The sequence below is a fragment of the Cavia porcellus genome, unplaced genomic scaffold (assembly GCF_034190915.1).
Source record: "Cavia porcellus strain 051 isolate PalLab524CR breed Dunkin Hartley unplaced genomic scaffold, mCavPor4.1 scaffold_1, whole genome shotgun sequence".
NCBI classification, from domain to species: domain Eukaryota; kingdom Metazoa; phylum Chordata; class Mammalia; order Rodentia; family Caviidae; genus Cavia; species Cavia porcellus.
In genome coordinates, this window is record NW_026947484.1 from 235,585,401 (window position 1) to 235,603,261 (window position 17,861).

The 17,861-nt window shown below is 40.2% G+C and overlaps 1 protein-coding gene and 1 long non-coding RNA gene across 14 annotated transcripts in view; one reads left to right on the forward strand and one right to left on the reverse strand.

Moving 5' to 3' along the window:
- Positions 1-17,861, forward strand: part of Dtnb (dystrobrevin beta) — a 337,086-nt gene that overhangs the window by 280,016 nt on the left and 39,209 nt on the right. For 10 of the 13 annotated variants that reach the window (XR_010041328.1, XM_063231364.1, XM_063231357.1 and 7 more), the window contains 4 exons: positions 746-831; positions 1,604-1,717; positions 4,069-4,165; positions 10,455-10,475. Coding sequence is in view for 12 of the 13 variants with exons in the window: in XM_063231364.1 (XP_063087434.1) it covers positions 746-831; positions 1,604-1,717; positions 4,069-4,165; positions 10,455-10,475 (318 nt within the window). In the remaining variant the exon portion in view is untranslated. The remainder of the gene's footprint in view (positions 1-745; positions 832-1,603; positions 1,718-4,068; positions 4,166-10,454; positions 10,476-17,861) is intronic. The other 3 variants (XM_063231355.1, XM_063231356.1, XM_063231369.1) reach the window with 1 other exon arrangement.
- LOC134471739 (uncharacterized) overlaps positions 4,144-17,861 on the reverse strand; it is a 39,290-nt gene continuing 25,572 nt past the window's right edge. Inside the window, exons 2-3 of the long non-coding RNA XR_010041329.1 lie at positions 10,276-10,450; positions 4,144-4,275 (exon numbers count right to left, since the gene is read on the reverse strand). This is a non-coding gene — a long non-coding RNA (uncharacterized LOC134471739). The remainder of the gene's footprint in view (positions 4,276-10,275; positions 10,451-17,861) is intronic.

Consider the following 17,861-nt stretch of genomic DNA (forward strand, 5'->3'; position numbering starts at 1 on the left):
GATAACAAGTATTGGGGAGGGTCTGGAATTGTAACTTGCATGCATTGTCAGTGGCATTGTAAGATGGTACAGACACTTAGGAACAGTTTGATAATTCCTCAAATGTTTAACTTCAACATTACCATATAATGGTAATGCTGACCAATTCCATTCCAGTGTATTTACCCAAAAGAAATGAAAACATGGACACAAAGATGAGAGAGAAAAGGTCACAGCAGCTTCATTTGTAATGACCCAACAATGGAAACTGAAATACTAAGCAGCAAAATGAATAAAAAGAAACTACTGGTTTCATGAATGAGCCTCAAAAAACCAAGCCTCCATGTTGTTTGATTCTTTTTCTGTGAAGTTCTTAGAGAAGACTTAGTGAAACTTCCGTTGCCGAGTTGGGGTTATGAGTGACAGTTGACAACAAATGATAATGATATGGTGGTAGAAAATAGTCTAAAACTGGATTGTAGTGGGTGATTGCATAGTTGTTTACAAAGACTCGTTGAGTTGTACATTAAAACGGATGGGTTTTATGTATGGGGATTACACCTCAAAACTCAGCAGTCTCGGGGCTGGGTATTTAGCTCAGCGGCATAAGCGCCTGCCTTGCAAGCAGACAGTCGTGAGTTTGATCCCCGGTACTGATAAAAACGCAAAAGACCAAAAAAAAAAAAAAAAAAAAAAAAAAAAAAAAAAAACTCAGCAGTCTCAGACTCTGCATATATCTGAATCAAAACAACTCTCTCCACTTTAGACTCGTTCTCCCACTGATGTGAGCTTTAATTTTGATGCCAACAAACAGCAGAGACAGCTCATTGCAGAACTGGAAAACAAGAACAGGTAAGAATGCAGAAGTCAAGCCCTTTTTTCAAGAATTATCGTATCTGGTTCGTGTTTTCCTTGCAGCTAGATGGCTTTTGACTGCACAGGAAGATCCCACAAGTCCAGGAGGTGCACTGCATTCTAACTAACTGGTGCACCATATGCATGCTGCTGATTCTGGTTATCCAAAGTGCTGCTCTTCTGCCGTTGGTAGATTCTTTTTCCCAGCCCCAGTCCCACTAGTGTGTGCCCTCTCAGGGTTCCTTCTCCACTACTTCTAACAGTGTTTTATCCTGGGTAGTCATCTTGTCCTTGCTATCCTCCTCTATATGAATGGCCTCTCATAAAAATTCACTTACGGGCGTGGAAACTTTGTGTAACATGCAGGAGGAAAAATGGCCCCTGGCCTTCTGGCAGTTGTCAGAGGTCAGGGAAGCTGGCTGGGACAGGGAAAGTCACAGAAAGCTGGCTTTGGACCTGCATTAGAGGTTACAAGTTCTCTTTTCCTTCCCCCCAGAGAGGAACAGGGTAAGTAAAGCATTCAGGTTGTCATTTTCCTTTCCTGGAGATTTTCAAGTTCTTGAGAACTTTTTAAGTTTTGTACCAGAAAGGATTGTTTTTTGAGGAAATATTGGGTGAGGTGCTATTTAGAAAGTGTCTACTCCACATCTTGATCCTTTGGAAACAATCAGTAAGATTTGTACAGGAGGCACTGCAAGGCTAAAAACTTGTAACAGAAGAGCGGGAGCTGGGAAGTGTGGGCAACCATCTTTCTTTCATTGCTCACTAGAGAGATTCTGCAGGAGATCCAGCGCCTCCGCCTGGAGCATGAGCAGGCCTCCCAGCCCACTCCCGAGAAGGCCCAGCAGAACCCCACGTTGCTGGCAGAGCTTCGGTTGCTGAGGTAAGCAGCTCTACTACACCTCTATAATTTACAGTGGGAATTTATAGTTCAGAGAGCCAAACCTGTCAGACAGAATCTGCTTGTCTATAACCAGTACTCTTACAACAGCCTGCTGAGTTCTGTCATCAGTCACTTTGAGAACTTAAGCTTTTGTACAGAACTAGGTAAATACAGGTCTCCCTCAAATCCCGGGGCAGGTGGGCAGTGTTTGTACTCCTGTCATTGGCTTAAGAACATCATGTTGCAGTTCCTGTTCTATTGTAAATACAGAGTCCGACCCCACGCACTCTTGTCAGGAGTAATACTTTCCTTTCCCTGTGAGTGTGTTCTCCTGGTACTTCACAGTCAGATCAGGACTCTGTGAAGAAGCATGCTTTCTGTGCACACCTGTGAATCACACCACAAGTGTGCTACTTTCCCACTCCCATACGAATATAATGTCTCCGGGGACAGCTAGGTATGATAGACACATCCGTCATCCCAGCACTCAAGAGGCTGAGGTAGAAAGGATCACCAACGTAGGGCACATAGTGAGTTCGAATCCTGCCTGAACTATGTAGACCCTGCCTCCAACAACTAAGGATAGGCTCACCACAGGAATGGAGTGACGTTATCTCCCAGTTTGATGCTGTGTAAAAGGGAATGAAGACATCTTCCCAGAAGAGCATGCCACGAATGATTTGGTCTGTTTTTAGGGCCTTATTTCTTGTGTACCGTAGACAGTTGTATATATAATCTTCTATAAATAAAGACATTGTAAAAAGCAGAACCCTGGATTCCCAAGTGATATGTTCCTTAGATTGTGGTATTTGACATTCCACAGTTGATTTTTTTTTTTTAAATCAGGAATCAAACTCAGGACTTCCCACTTGCCAAGCAAGTGCTGTGCTGCTGAGCTATATCCCTGGCTCCATGGTCGATTTTTAATGAGCTGTCCTCTGGGATTCTGTATAAATAAATACTTTCTTCTGTCCCCTCCTTTGGCTTAGGTCATTTGGTCTCTCAATCATGATTTGTTTCCCTAGAGCAGTGATGGCAAACCTTCTAGAATTTTCAATGATAACAAACAGCTACCTGCAACATGTATGCCATGGATTCACCACCACTGTCCTAGAGAATGGAGATTATTGTATTTTGCCTTAGTATCTTAGTACTTGGATTTATATCATCAATAAGTGAGGCAAAGAATTTAGACTATGCAGGTGAAGATAACTAAAGATACAGAGTTTCTCCTCCTAAAAATTCATTTTAGTTCCTAAATATAGTTGAACTGAAATTTTGGCTGCTCATTTGGCACACATTTGGGATGTTGGTGTGCTTGGTGTTACACTAAGAAGGGTAGAGAAACACAAGGTACATGTTTTCTTTCCTTAGCTCAGGCACACATGAGTGTTTCTATGTCTAAAAAAGCAAAACCTGTCATCCAGGACTCTTAACTGTTAACTGGAATTGGGGTTGCCACAGGTGCCCAGTTAAGCTAGAAAGATCTGTAAAATTGCATAGATTTAGTAGGGACAGGGCTGAGTACAGGGATGTCACATAAGGCAACAAAAAATAGAAATTTAACTTGAGCCGAAGGGGTACCTAAAGCTTTAGAAGTCAGAAGCAGCTAATTTCAGAAGCAGTTTCTATATTCCAAGAAAAAGGGAGACATTCAGTAAATTTGCCGGAACAATTGTCTGCGCATACAGGCCAATGGCCTGGCCTGCCTCACACAGAATCCAGCACCAGACCCTGAAAACATGAAGATAGAAGTTTCACATTTCTAAAAGAAAATGTAGAATCACTTTGCAATTTGGGAATAGCAAATAATTTCTCATAATTTACTGCAATTGGTAAATTCCTCTATATTAATATTAACTTTTAGGAGGGCGCAGGGGAAAAGTGAATGAAAAAAGGGAAGTGGGGTATGTTATACACATGCACCACTCCACACACAGAGTGCAAACATTATGTACTGAAGATTGTACTAATCAATCAAAATAAGTTTTTAAAAATATTAACATCTATGTATCAAAAGACACAAAGGGCAGAATTCATCTCTAGTTATTCAACAACCTTCTAAATCATACAGATGGTATAGACATATACACTTATAAACTTATTTGTCTTATGATTTGAGGGAAGATGGCTGCATTTGGTTGTGTAGGGGAGATGGCCATGATCACATTTGTAACCTGATACAGAATTTGCCAGTGGAAGCAAAATTTTTGCCAAATACTTCTTTGCAAAGCAAATTGTAAACAGAAGCATATATGAACTGAGGTATTTCTGTAATCCAGCAAATGCCAGAACTTACCTAGCATAATACACCAAAATTTCATTTCTGATGAGCGTTTCCTCTTGGACAGGCAGAGGAAAGATGAGCTGGAACAAAGGATGTCTGCCCTGCAGGAGAGCAGGCGGGAGCTGATGGTCCAGCTGGAGGGGCTGATGAAGCTGCTGAAGGTAAGAGCCGGGGCCTCTCTGGCTTCCTCTTCCCACCGGGGTCTCCGCCTGACAGTGTCTACCACTGCCTGGGCATATCATATTTTCAGGGAAACTTCCATAAATGTGGCCTGATGAGGTATAAAAGTTATTGAAATTAATGTAAAGCCTGATTATGAAAAATTAGTAAATGGAAATAGGATAATGTTCTTGAGTAGTTGTTTTTATAAATAAGTAAGGATGCTTATAGGTAGGTTATTAACTATGCATAAAGGCACAAATGTTTCCCAACTACTCAAAGTTTACATTTTCAGATATTCCCTCCACATACTTCACAAACATCAAATGCCCTGTTTTAATAGGTATAGAGAGGCATTCTAATATAATCACACCTTTGTGACTATATTAGTCACATAAATGTGTGACTATATTAGAATGTTTACAGGGATACAGAATCAATACTATATATGTAGATGTAGACAAGAGAAATGAAAAGTTGGCTCATTTGATTAATGGCGGCAGAGAAGTCCCACAGTGCACTGTCTGCTACCTGGAGACCCAGGAAACCCTGGTGTATAATCCAACACAGACTGAAGACCTGCAAATCAGAGAGCTGCCAATCTAGCCTGTAATGCAGAGAGTGGATGTAGGGAGTCACTGTAGTAAGGTCTGGAAGAAGGCTGGAGCTTCAGTGTCTAAGGCAGGCAGGGACAAATGTCGTGCTCCATGAAACAGAATGTTGACCTTCCCTGTGCCTTTTTGTTCTGTCCAGTTCCTCATATTGTGTAATGCCTGCCTACATTAATGAAAATGGATTGTCTTTTCTTGGTTACTGATTATATCCCTGTGTCTGCTGGAAATACCCTTACCAACATCTAGAGATAATGCTGTACCATTTATTGGATATCTCAACCCATTCAGGTTGACACATAAAAACCACCACACAAACCAATTCTAAATAATAACCTTATTAGAAATAAAATAGCTTATTAGCTGTATGTTTAGCATATTGGGACTCGAATAAATCCAAGATAATTCAGGTTTTTCTATGTATGTTAAAGGGCATATTACAGTCCCTTATCCTAGAGTGAGGAGAGGCATGGTTGGCTTTGAAATGTCCTCACCTTGGGGGCTGGGGATTTAGCTAAGCGGCATAAGCGCCTGCCTTGGAAGCAGGCAGTCGTGAGTTCAATCCCCGGTACCGATAAAAAAGGAAAAAGACCAAAAAAAAAAAAAAGAAAGAAAGAAAGAAAGAAATGTCCTCACCTACACAATTTATTGGCATTAAATAGAAATTTTTCCTAGTTATAGGGTGCAGAACACCTGGTGCCATGCTGTGAGTTTCCAAGGACCTACCTACCTGTCAGTGCTGTGAACATATTACATTTTGTAGCAAGACACTGACTTAGCAGCCAGAGCAAAAATTCACCTGTGGAAGGCCTCAAAAAACCAGACCAAAGAGAATGAACTGAATGCTGTGATAAAGTGGTTATCGAAGGTGTTAAAATACAAGGTTAGAAGCTGGGCGTTGTGGTGCATGCCTGTCATCTCAGCACTTGGGAGACTGAGGCAGGAGGATCATCATGAGTTCAAGGACAGCATGAGCTATAAATGAGACTCTGTCTCAACAACAACAGCAAATAAGTTTGGGAGGACACTTGCTATGAGTTAAAAAGGGGAGACACAAAAGTTTAACACAAGATTTGTGCAGTCACCAGACTTAGGGTGACAAGGATCTAACTAGGAGTGGGAATCCAAGAAATAGCATCATGGAGACTTTTTTCAGCTTCTGCATTTTAAAGCAGTCCCTTGGTAATGGAGCTGGTGGGTTCTGGCAAGTTGGACAAATGTTGTATTTATGCTTTTAACTGACTTTTGAGTTCCTCAAAACAATTGTGTCTTTTAGATTTGAGCTGAGTTTTTGTTTTTGTTTCCCTAGCTTGGTCCTGGGTATTAAAAGTTGTTTTGCATGGACTTTTTCTACCCTAACCCTGTTAGCAGGATTTCCCTGCAGAATGAGCCTGGTTGAAAAAAAACCTTATCAAATAATGCCTGGTCCATATCCCTCTAGCAGGCTAGGCTACTCAGTCACCCATGCAGAACAGCCACGGTGCACGTTAATGGATCTGGCCTGTGTAATTTTTAGACCGTGTGGGGCACTGGAACCCCTCTGAGCGAGTGGGTATACCTGAGGGATGGGGGTAATAAGGGACCCCTCACCCTCCCTTTTCAACTTTACTGTCAGAAAGATGTTCTCAGAATAACCCACACATAGACAGAAAGGTGTCCCACTATGATTTTATTTCACCTTTTAGATAAAATTCTGAAACTGAAAGGGAGGCAGAATGTATTTCACCTAATTAACATGGTATACTTTCCTTCTGTTGAATTGTCCTTCGACTTCCTTAGAACTGCTGTTCTGAGCCCTGGGCATAATCACTGCCACCTTGACGTGGTCCACTGACATCTGCATTCGAGAGCTAAGCAGAATGAGTTAGTAGCTTGAACACTGACCCCAAACCCTAACTTTCTTTGTATTTTTAGCTCTTGTATAATTTCAGTAAAACCAGCAAGATCCTGCCAACCAATTTTGTAGGAGCCCTACCAGATTATTAAATGCCTTCTCATTTATCCAGACTGAGACCATAAGACTGGGAGGAGAAATTTGCAAACACAAACCTAGAAATGCTGTCTTTTTAACCTACCAAATTGAATTCACAGTTGAAGATATGATATATATAGTGTCCAGATTCCTAAAAGTATTACAACACAATAATAATTTGTGTATTGCATGCATTCCTAAAGGGTCATACATAAAAATCAGTGACTTCTATTAAAATCTCAAAGCCATTTTTCTAATATTAAAAAAAATTCCAGAGCCGGATGTGGTGCCTCACACCTGTAATCCCAGCACTCAGGAGGCTGAGGTGGGAGGATGGTTGCGAGTTTGAGACCAGCCTGGGCTACAAAATGAGCTAAAGGCCAGTCTGAACTGCATAACGAGACCCCGTCTCAAAAAAGACAAAAAAAAAAAAAATTCCAGGCTGGGGATATAACTCAGCAGCACAGCACCAACCTGGCAAATGCAAGGTCATAAGTTTGATTCCTGGTACAAAAAAAAAAAAGAAAATCACCAATCCATAATGAAAGTATCCTTTAGAATCCTAATTTTAATTTCAAAGGACTTTCTTTCTTTCACTGATGTTCCGTCTGTTACCATTTAATTTGTTCATAAAGCAGCTGTAAGCAGTTTGTCAAATGGACAATCAAGCCACATGGTCTGGGAGGTTCATAAATTAAAACACACCAACAGTACCTTTCCATTTCACAGGGAGTGCTTTCATTCCACCACTTCAGTAAAATACTGTGCACTCTATCTTTGTACCTAAAAACCAATAATTTAAGTATATTAAAGTGGGACCATTGTGTAGTAATTCATTCAACAGAGGTCTCTTGTTTTTGGAAAAAGGCCAAAAAACTAATTGAATGTTTATATAACAAAAATGTGTTGTGTTCCTAAGTGTTGTGTTAGGTATTTGGTGAACAGTGGTGAGTGGACTCAATTTCTATGACCAGGAAGTATCAGAGACTTTCTTCTCATTTATTTTTTCTCTTTTAGTGATACAATATAGACTGATACTCCAGTATGCAGATATATGTACATATCTTTTGTTTTTCCCCTGATTAATGAGTTTAAAGATAACCTCTGGCTCACATTTACTTGATACAGAATAATTACGTGTTGGTATTTTGGTTTCTACCTCATACTCCCAATGTTTTCCTACTTCATTTTTAATGTTTCTGATACTGTTTTTAAAATATTTACCAGCTGATTTCTGCAGTTTTAGATTTCAACCTCATTTGCAAATATGTATCCAGTTAAAATATAAATTTTTGCATAGATGACTCCAGCAGCTATGACATTAGCTGGCCAGACTGCCTCCATTTGGGAGAGACTGTTTTCAGGTCACAGAAGCACATGTAGGTTTGCACTTTATCATGAAAGTGATTCCCTTAAATCAAGCTGGCACTGCTCCTCGTCATCAGAGTTTATAGAACCCAGCTGATTAACTGATAACAGAAAGGTTTAAGACCTTATTTCTGACCTCAGTAATATGTTTTGTTTGTTTGTTTGTTATGTTTTGTTTTTGGTACCAGGAATCACTCAGGACCTTGTGCTTGCCAGGCATGCTCTGTGAGCTGAGCTATATCCCCAGCTCACCTGTTTAGTGTGTTGACAGAGCTTTAAAGGCCTTATCTGAATAACTTTGTGAGTTTAAGTTATACAACACCATCCTAGGTAATACTTTTCAAAGTCCACCCTCTCCCACCACCATTGATGGGGGGGCCTCTGAGTCCTGAGAATGCTGCCCTGTCCACCATCCCATCTTGACCTGATAAGTATGTGTACTGCAGATAATAATGATTTCATGTCTTTGAACAAACTTACATAACAGAATCACAGAATGTGAGAACAGAAACATTACTTTCTCAGATTTCTCTGTTCTATAAACCAAGCCATACCAGAGTGGAAGGAACAGTGAGAACAGGGAGGCAGCTTGAAAAGAGTCCTGGGAAAGGACATATATACTGGTCTTTGACCTCAGATAGGACTTCAGCCTGTGAAGATTGCCCCATCCCTTCAACTCGATTTCCATTTCAACACCTAGTGCCAGCAATAAAATTATATTTTTAAATTGCTTAATCATGTTCTATGGCTGTTTGCCTTGCCTATTGAATGTAAGCAGTGTCCTGCTCTAGAGAAAAGTCTGGCTGGGAAGGGAGAGCATTTTTCCCCCTGCAAAACTGTCCCCTCCTGACCCAAGGCCAGCCGTGCTGGCCAGTGCAGAGACAGAAAGCCTGTCCTCCGTCAGGCTGAGCTGGTGCTTAGAGCCCTTTGCCATGGGGCCTGGAGGTTAGGTTTGGTCAGGCTGCCGGCAGCTAGCTTTCATTGTGAAAAGCACTTTTCTGGGAAGAGCCTGAGTCTTCCTGTGGAATTTCTTGTGTCCATTTAATTTCTAGTCCATGTCTCTTCTAACAGGAATGAAAATTGTTTTCTCCAAGTTTTTGTTACTGTCTCCCTTTTGCAGTTCCTTTGCTTGACTGAAATTACTCTGCCTAACACCAAGACCCACAGACTCTGAGAGAGCAGGAGCACATACCCTTCCTAAGACACCCTGTTCCCGCGGTCAGTGACGACGGCCTGCACACATGGGTGTGGTCCAAGTAGAACCACTGCGATCATTTTATGACTTGCACACTAAAGAGCAGAAGCTTCATGCCCAGTTACCCATGAGGAGGCACAGAAACAGGAACCAAAGAGATTCATTAAGAGACAGAGTGGCTAAGAAGCAAAGGGTGAGAGAGAAACTCAAAAGTCTGTATTTCCTCTTTTGGTTCTTCTTTCTACAGTGTCTACTGGTACATGTATCTAGTCAGTCAACTGTAGTTAGCAAGTGCCTGCTGTGTGTACCTATCACCAGAAAGTTCTGAAAGAGAACTTAGCTTTGTTTCAGTGTTATGCATAAGAATTATTGAATAAATCTGTGGCAAATTAATGAAAAACTGAGGTCAAGAATTCTTTTGGGGAGCTGGGGATGTAGCTCAGCAGCACAGCACCTGCCTGGCAACTGCTAGTTGAGATATTTTTGTTGTTGTTCTGGGAACCAAACTCATGAACTCATGCTTGCCAGGCAGGCTCTGTGCCGCTGAGCTATATCTCCAGCCCTTAGTTGAAAATTTAGAGCAATCGGTCTCAAACTGGGGCTGAGGGAACTGGAAACACATGGCTATTTCTCATTCTGGAGCCTCCAGTCAGCCAGTCTGGGGTGGGGCCCAACATTTGCATTTTTTAATGAATGCCCAAGCGATACAGATGTAGATCTGTGTTCCACATCTTGAGAATCACTGGCCTAGCACCTGTCTCTCCACACACAGGGGTATTGTGCCTGAGGAAGTAGCCAAAGTTGAACTTCCTCTTTGAGTTTACCTTAAATAGTTTCTGCCCTTAGATAAACCAGGCTCTCAAAACTCATTTGTAAGCAAAGAAGTTTTCGATGCTTTCTAAGGTTGTGTTTTGTTTAGTTTTGTTCCTTTTTCTTTCAACTCTAGAAGTCAGTATGTTGAGTTACCTGACGGGGGCAGAGGCCTGCCATTTTGCTCCTCTGGTGGACAGGGCCTTGGAGCTGAGGACACAGGAGCCTGGCCCACTTCGCCTCATTTGTCCTATCATTTCTTCCCAATGTTGCGGTAAAGGGCATTAATTTCTCTCCTTTTCTCCTCTGCCTTTTTCCATCTTCAACACTTCTAGGAAGAAGAACAAAAGCAGGCAGTAAGTGGACTTCAGAATTCTGCACTGGGCCTTGCTTCTTTTGCATGCTCATCTGTTTCCCATGTGAATGTTAACAGTTCTGCCGCTCTCTTCCCTGCACCCCATCAGCACTGAGGAACTGGTTGTGTGTAAAACCCTCAAGAGATCCCTCCATGATCCTGTCTACCTAGTGCAGCATGTTTTCACTTGAAACCAGAGCTGATTGAATTTTTTTTATGCACACAGCTGTTGTGCTTATTTAAATATGCATGATTAGCCAGGCCACCATTGCATTTTCTGCTCTTTTATTTTCTGTTGCTTTGTGTCTGCAGTGACTTGGAATTGGCTTAAAACAACTTTCAGGGTGGTGGGGTGACGACCTCAGGGCTAAGTGTTGTCATGAATAAATGGGCATAAAAGGAGTGGTTCTTCAGATAACCTTACGTACCCTGCCATCTCAGACAGGCCTCAGAACTCTCTGGCTTTCCCAGCCTTCTTAATAAAACTACGATGACAGCTAAAAGACTGACTACACCTAAAGTGGTTAACTGCTGCGGCTGCTCCAACGGGAGCTCAGGATTTTCTGAACTGCATGGCTGTTATTGCATGATGTTTAGGGAAGGCTGGTGTGTGGTTTTATTTTTTTGCTACCCATTAGTCCACCAAAGGAAATAAATTGAGAACGTATCCACAATAGCAATTTCATTTGTTTAAGTAACATAGTAGTTTTGAAAGCATGTGTTTTTATATAAGCTAAAGGTGAATTTTTGTTGCTCTCAGATAAACCAAAATTCAAGAGAAAAAATGTTTAATTCAAAAAAATTACCATTTTCAGCCATGCATTGTGGCACATGCCTGTAATTCCAGCATTTAGGAGGCTGAGGCAGAAAGATCACTGTGAGTTCAAGGCCAGCCTGAACTGCATAGTGAAGCCCTGTCTCAAAAAGATCAAAAGCAAACAAAAATTAACATTTTAAATGAAAACACAAATACATCCATGTTTTACATTGAAAATAAGAATACACAACATGATACTTGTGACTTGAAGTTAGGATAGCAGTGGAATCATAGAATCCAGGGAGAAGAAAGGAAAGGAAAGAGAGAAGTATTACGAGGAAGCACCAGGAAAAGGAATAAGGAGAGGCTGCTGGAGGGTCAGGGAAGAGACGGGGCGGAACATCAGGGTCAAGAGAAATCTCAATGGCTTTAAGGTAACAACAGTTGGTTTTGTTTTGATCATGTTTGGTTTGATTTGTCTCCTTGATTCATGTAAAGTTTCTCTCTTTGATCTTCTGCCACTTCTGCATGACTAGGTAGATTTACCTGGGTAATGCAGAAAACAGCAGGATGAAAAATCGAGCCTGACCTTTAAATACTTCTTCGAGGAAATCAATCACCCATGTCACTTCGACTCCATTTCAGTGGCCATGGCACATTACATGATCATACTTAATTTCAAGGGGATGGGGAAGTGTAATCCTGCAGTTTGCTTAGAAGTAGCAGAAAAGCAAATGTTGGTAATGCCTCACGAGTAGGAGAATGAGCAGCTGGATTGGAGGGAAAGGAAAGTTATCCATCCTGCTCCCTTGCTCACCCACTTCCCTGGCAGTCTCATCCCCTCAGCGCAGTCTGCCTCCCGAAGAGTCAGGGCCACCACACACGTACTCACTGACCACCAGTGCTTCCCCCTTCTCGTCCTCCATGGATCACACAAAAGCACTTTACAGCTAAAACCACTTCCTGGGAATTTATTTCCAATAATCTCCCAGGCTGCCATCTCCCTCTAATGCCTCCCTCAGGTGTCAGAGTGACACCGTTTGGAAACACCCTCCACCCACTGCCTGGAACCTCCCCTGCAGAAGAGGTGATGGGATGGTTGTGGATTATAATGGCAGCAGAAGAGCTTCCAGTAGCTGCTTCATTTTTTCAGACTTTATGGAAAACATGTGACCTAAGAATGGGAATGCTACTATTCATCATGAGTATTGTACTGTTCGACTGAGGCTCTATGGTTTGGGGTGTTGTTGTTGTTGTTGCAGGTCAATTTAAAACCAACCTTGAGGCTGGCATGGTAGTGCACACCGCAGTCCCAGAACTCAGGATGTGGAGGCAGGGAGATCACTCAGTGTGAGATCAGCCTGAACTACATAGCAAACCCTGCCTCCAAAGAATAAATATTCTCATTCTGTGTGAGGTCATCATCCCCTTGAAGTTGCCAAAATGAGAAATCTCAGAGGATTCATGTGCTCAGAGCCCTGGCCATGGAGAGTTTAAAAGATCCACACACACAAGCAGCTCTGAGTCTTGTGGGAATGCCTGTTGTATTAGTGAGTACTGATCATTTTGGTCTCTGCTTTCCCCATCAGGGTAGGAGATGAGAAAGTTCACAGTATATAGTGATTACATTGCTCATGGGGAGTTGCTGCTTTTTGAATATATCTTAATTCTTAGTTTCATTCCCTCCTCCTCTCCTGTCTCTGCCCTCTTCTGTTTCTTGGTTCCCTTCCCATTCGCAAAAGTTCTCTCTCTCTACTTCCTCTTATCTTTTATTTTGCTCTATATTTATATCCTGGGTTTTTCATATAAAAGAAACTATGCAGGATTTAAAGTTGCATATCTGATTTATTTCACTTAACATTTTAGTCTTAAGGTACATCCAAGGTTATACTTCACTATGGCTGAGTAGTACTTCACTGTATATTTTTATCTGTTCATCCATTAATGGGCATATACTGTGCTTCCAAGATTTAGCTGTTATGAATTGTGCTGCTAGCTGGAGATGGTGGTGCAGGCCTATAATTCCAGCACTTGGGAGGCTGAGGCAGGAGAATTGCCATGGATTTGAGACCAGCCTGGGATACATAGTGAATTTAAGTCCAGGACTACAAAACAAGACCCTGCCTAAAAAAAAAGAATTGTGCTACTATGAGTATGAGTATGTATGCAAAACTGTAATATGCTGTCTTTAACTCTTTCAGAAGGACACCTAAAGAAGGCATAGCTGGGTCAAATTTCTGGTTTCCAGAAACTCCATATTGATTTTCATAATGATTGTACTTGTTTGTGCTTCTGCTAACAATGTAAAAAGATTCCTTTCCCCCCACACAGCCCCACTAGCATTTGTTATTGGTTGATTTCTTGATAGTAGCATTCATTCTGGAGTAAAATAGAATCTCAGTGTTGTTTAATTTCCATTTTTCTAATGGCCAGAGATGTTAAACATTTTTTATGTCATTTATTGTCCATTCATTTGTACTTCTGAGAATGTCTGTTCATTTCAGTTGCCTGTTTTTTTCTGTTGAGTCTTTGGACTCAATAGTCCAAAGTTTAATTCTTTAGATTATTTTAATGTTCTAGATATTAGTCCTCGTCTAGGATGTGGCTTCTTTGTCAAAGATCACTTAGGTAATTGTGCTTGAAGTTGTTTCAGCATCCTCTATACTGTTCCATGGATTCATGTGGGGTTTTTTGTCAGCAGCATGCTGTTTTTGTTTTTTTGTTTGTTTGTTTGTTGGTTTGTTTTTGGTACCGGGGATCGAACTCACAACCATGAGCTTGGAAGGCAGGTGCTTATGCCACTGAGCCAAATCCCCAGCCCCCAGCATACTGTTTTTATCACAGTGGTTTTGTAGTATAAAGTCTGGATGGATGCCTTCTGCGTGTGTGTGTGTGTGTGTGTGTGTGTGTGTGTGTGTGTGTGTGTTTGAGACAGGGTCGACAGTTCAGACTGTCCTTGAACTCACTTTGTAGCCCAAGCTGGTCTCAAACTTGCAATGATCCTCCTGCCTTAGTCTCCCAAGTGCTGGGATTACAGGAGTGCATCAGCACACCCCGCTTCTTGCTTTACTCTTGTCAGCCAGAATTGCTTATTCCATGTGAAATTTAGGGTTGTTTTTGGTTCTGTGAAGGTTAGATTGCATTAAATCTGTATCAGTTTTTGAAGTATGGTGATTCTTACTTTATTGGTTCTATCTTTTCAGGAACAAAAGTATCTTTTGGATGTTTTCTAAGAGTACTGTAGATTCCACTGTACAGGTCTCACTTCCTTAGTTACATTAATTCCTAAATGTTTAATTTGGTACTACTGTGAATGATAGTTTTTCCTAATTTTCTTAGTGGGTTCATTATTAGTGTACAAGAATAGTTTTGACTTTTGTATGTTGACTTTTGTATCCTGCTACATTGCCAAATTTGGTTAACCGTAGGAGTCTTTTGGTATTTTTGAGATCTTACATGCAAAGAATCACATCATCTGCAAACAATGATAATTTAGTGTCTTTCTTTCCTATACATATTCTTTTTTTTTTTTAACTTTTTCTCCTGCCTGATTGCTCTGGCTACTGTTTTGAATGTGTCGAATGTCACATAGATATGGTAGTGGACATCCTTGTCTTATTCCTGCCTTTCAAGAGAAAACTTGCAATTTTTCCTCATTTAATATGATGTGAGCTGTTAGTTTGTCATAAGTGGCTTCTATTAGTTTGAGGTAACATCCTTTATACCTATTTTCTTCAGGATTTGTATCATGAATGGATGTTAGATTTTTTCAAAGGCTTTTTTTTTTTTGCTTCGTTTAGATGATCATGTGATTTTTGTCAGGTTTCTGTTTATGTGACTGTTATATGTAAGGATTTGCATATGTTGAACCATCCCTGCATCCCTGGGATGAATCCTACTTAATGATGACGTGTGATCTGTTTGATGATTTATTGTACTTTGTTTGCCAGTATCTTGATACAAGATTTTTGTACCTGTGTTCATTAAAGAGACTGGCATATAGTTCTCTTTTTTTGGTTGGGTGCTTTTCCTGTTTTGGAGTCAGAGTATTGCCAGCTTCCAAGAATGACTTTGGGAGTACTCCTCCTCTTTCAATTTCATTAAAGAACTTGAGGAATGTTGGTGCTGGTGTCCCAGAAGTTTTTGTAGCCATGAATTTATTGGGTAGTAGGCTACTTGCACATGACAATTTTTGTTGTTTGTTTGGTTTTGTTTCTGCTTCAGTTTCATGGCCTGTTATTAGATCATTCAAGTTTTTTCTTTCTTACTTTTTTTTTATTTAAGGAAAAAAGGGAAAAAAACAGTGAAAGGGTACAAGTTATACAGATTTACAGAAGAAAAAAATGAACAGTAGGAAATCATTAGTTAATGGATTACATATTGCCATCTTAGAAATAATTGTTCAAGTCACAAAATTAAAGCTTGTAGAGTGGACATTCCAACAATGATACTGCAAACAGTTCTGTTCAATGATCCAATAAACCTCTGTGATATCATTTTCTATCTTATACACTTAAATATACATGCAGTTATATAGTTTAGAGCACTTTCTTTTCCTCTCTTTTGTACAATGACTATTACATATTTTGGGTTTCATTGCTCCCATGGTTCTTATTGCTTTTTTGGAAGAGAGTAAAACCAAATGAGACATAACAGAACAGAATCGGTCAAGTCAAAAGGGTGGACATAATAGATAATATAAAAACATAATACAAGGTGATCAACAATGGTTACCATAATGCCTCCCGCTATCTCTAATAGAATTTCCTATATCATTAGTTATAATACAATTGAACAAAACAGTAAAGAACAAAACCGACAAAACCAAAACATTGGAGACATTGTAGGTCTTCAAAAGTAGATAAAAGTCAACGAGAATGGGCGTTATAATGAATCTCATTATCTTCACAGCTGATGCCTAAACTTTCGAACCTGATACTATCCAGCAAAACAGAATAGGGGAACATCAGTCAAAAACAAGATGGTGAGAGTAATACAGGGCTTCAAATCGAGATAATAGAAAGTCAAAGTGGGTTACTATATTATATCCTGCTATTTTTTTCCCTTTAATTAAACGGATAAAAATAAAAAAGTAAATAATGGAGTGGAGATTGAGAAAAAAGAGGGCATAACAACGAAACAGCGCAGATCAAAACATAACCATTTAAGCAGAATAGTGTTTCGCCACCAGATAATTCTGACCCAAGAGTAGTTACCATATTGACTCTTTCCTTGAAGTCCTTGAGTACAACTTCATATACTGTAGCATTAAGTATATCAAAACAATGTAAAACCATTTAAGAGAATGTCAGCATTACGGAGTATTTAGAATCGACTAACAGAAAATGATTTCTGAAAATGGTTTCTGTATAATCTCCTTGTCTTTAAAAGGTTTTTGCTTATACTATCATACATAATAAAATCGAATAAGATACAACCTGTTTAGACCATTGGAGACAGAAGAACAAAAGCTAGATGAGACTTCAAAACAAGATGATACTAAATCAGTATTACCTATTTAGATGTCCTTTTCTCCAAAATAGCTATTCCTATCATCCAATCTTCTCTGTCTCATTTCTGTTGAGCTCTTTTTCTGTCAGTAGCTGTCAGTTTGTCTTCTTCACTTTGTTCTCTGCTCCATTCGTTGTGGCCTCCCCGCCACTATTTCTGGGTTCTTTGTATTTTTCTTTTTTTAGAATATCCTGCAATACTTTCTGTAGGGTTGAATTGGTGGTTGCAAATTCCCCCAGTTCCTCTTTATCCTGGAAGCACCTTGTTTTTCCATCAATTTCCAGGGACAGTTGTGCAGGATATCTCAATCTTGGCTGGAGATTATTATCTTTCAAAGCTTGAATTATTTACCCTCATGCTCTTCGTGATTTGATGGTTTGTGCAGAGAAATCTGCTGTAATTCTGATGGGTATTCCCTTGTAAGTGGTCTGTTTCTTGTCTCTTACAGCTTTTAATATTCTGTTCTTGTATTGAATTTCTGTAATTTTTATTATTATATGCCTGGGTGTTTCTCTGTTAGGGTTGTAGTAGCTGGGGTCCTGTATGCCTCATACATCTGAGTATCTTTACCTTTTGCTAAATTAGGAAAATTCTCCTGGATTATTTCTGTGAGTAGCTTTTGTAGTTCACTTGTTTGCGTCCCTACTTCTTCTTTTATGTTCTTAATCCTTAAGTTATGTCTCCTCTTATCATCTTCTTGTCTTTGTATTATTGCTGTTTGTCTCTTTGTTATTTTTAAGAAGTTTTTCATTTCATTCTCCCATATTACAAGTCTGCCCTCCAGTTCAGATAGTCTGTCCTTAGTTTCTTTCAAGCTGTTATGCCAGCCTTGGATAGACTTCTTAATTTCTTGGTAGTCCCTTTGAACCTGCTTCACGTACTCTATGCTTTCTCTGTTTTCTCCATCAAACAATTCTCCCCTCTTTTTCTGTTCTTCCATTCCACCATCTGTTTTTTCCTGGGTGGTGCATAGCATTTCTCTAACTATTCTGCATACTTCTAGCTTCAGGTCGTTGATAACTTCATTCCTGAATTGGTCTATGAGGCTCTCTATATGGCGCTTTATGTCTGTTGGTGCGGTGTCCGCTATTGCCTGTTTCTCAGAATTGGGGGCCGAGG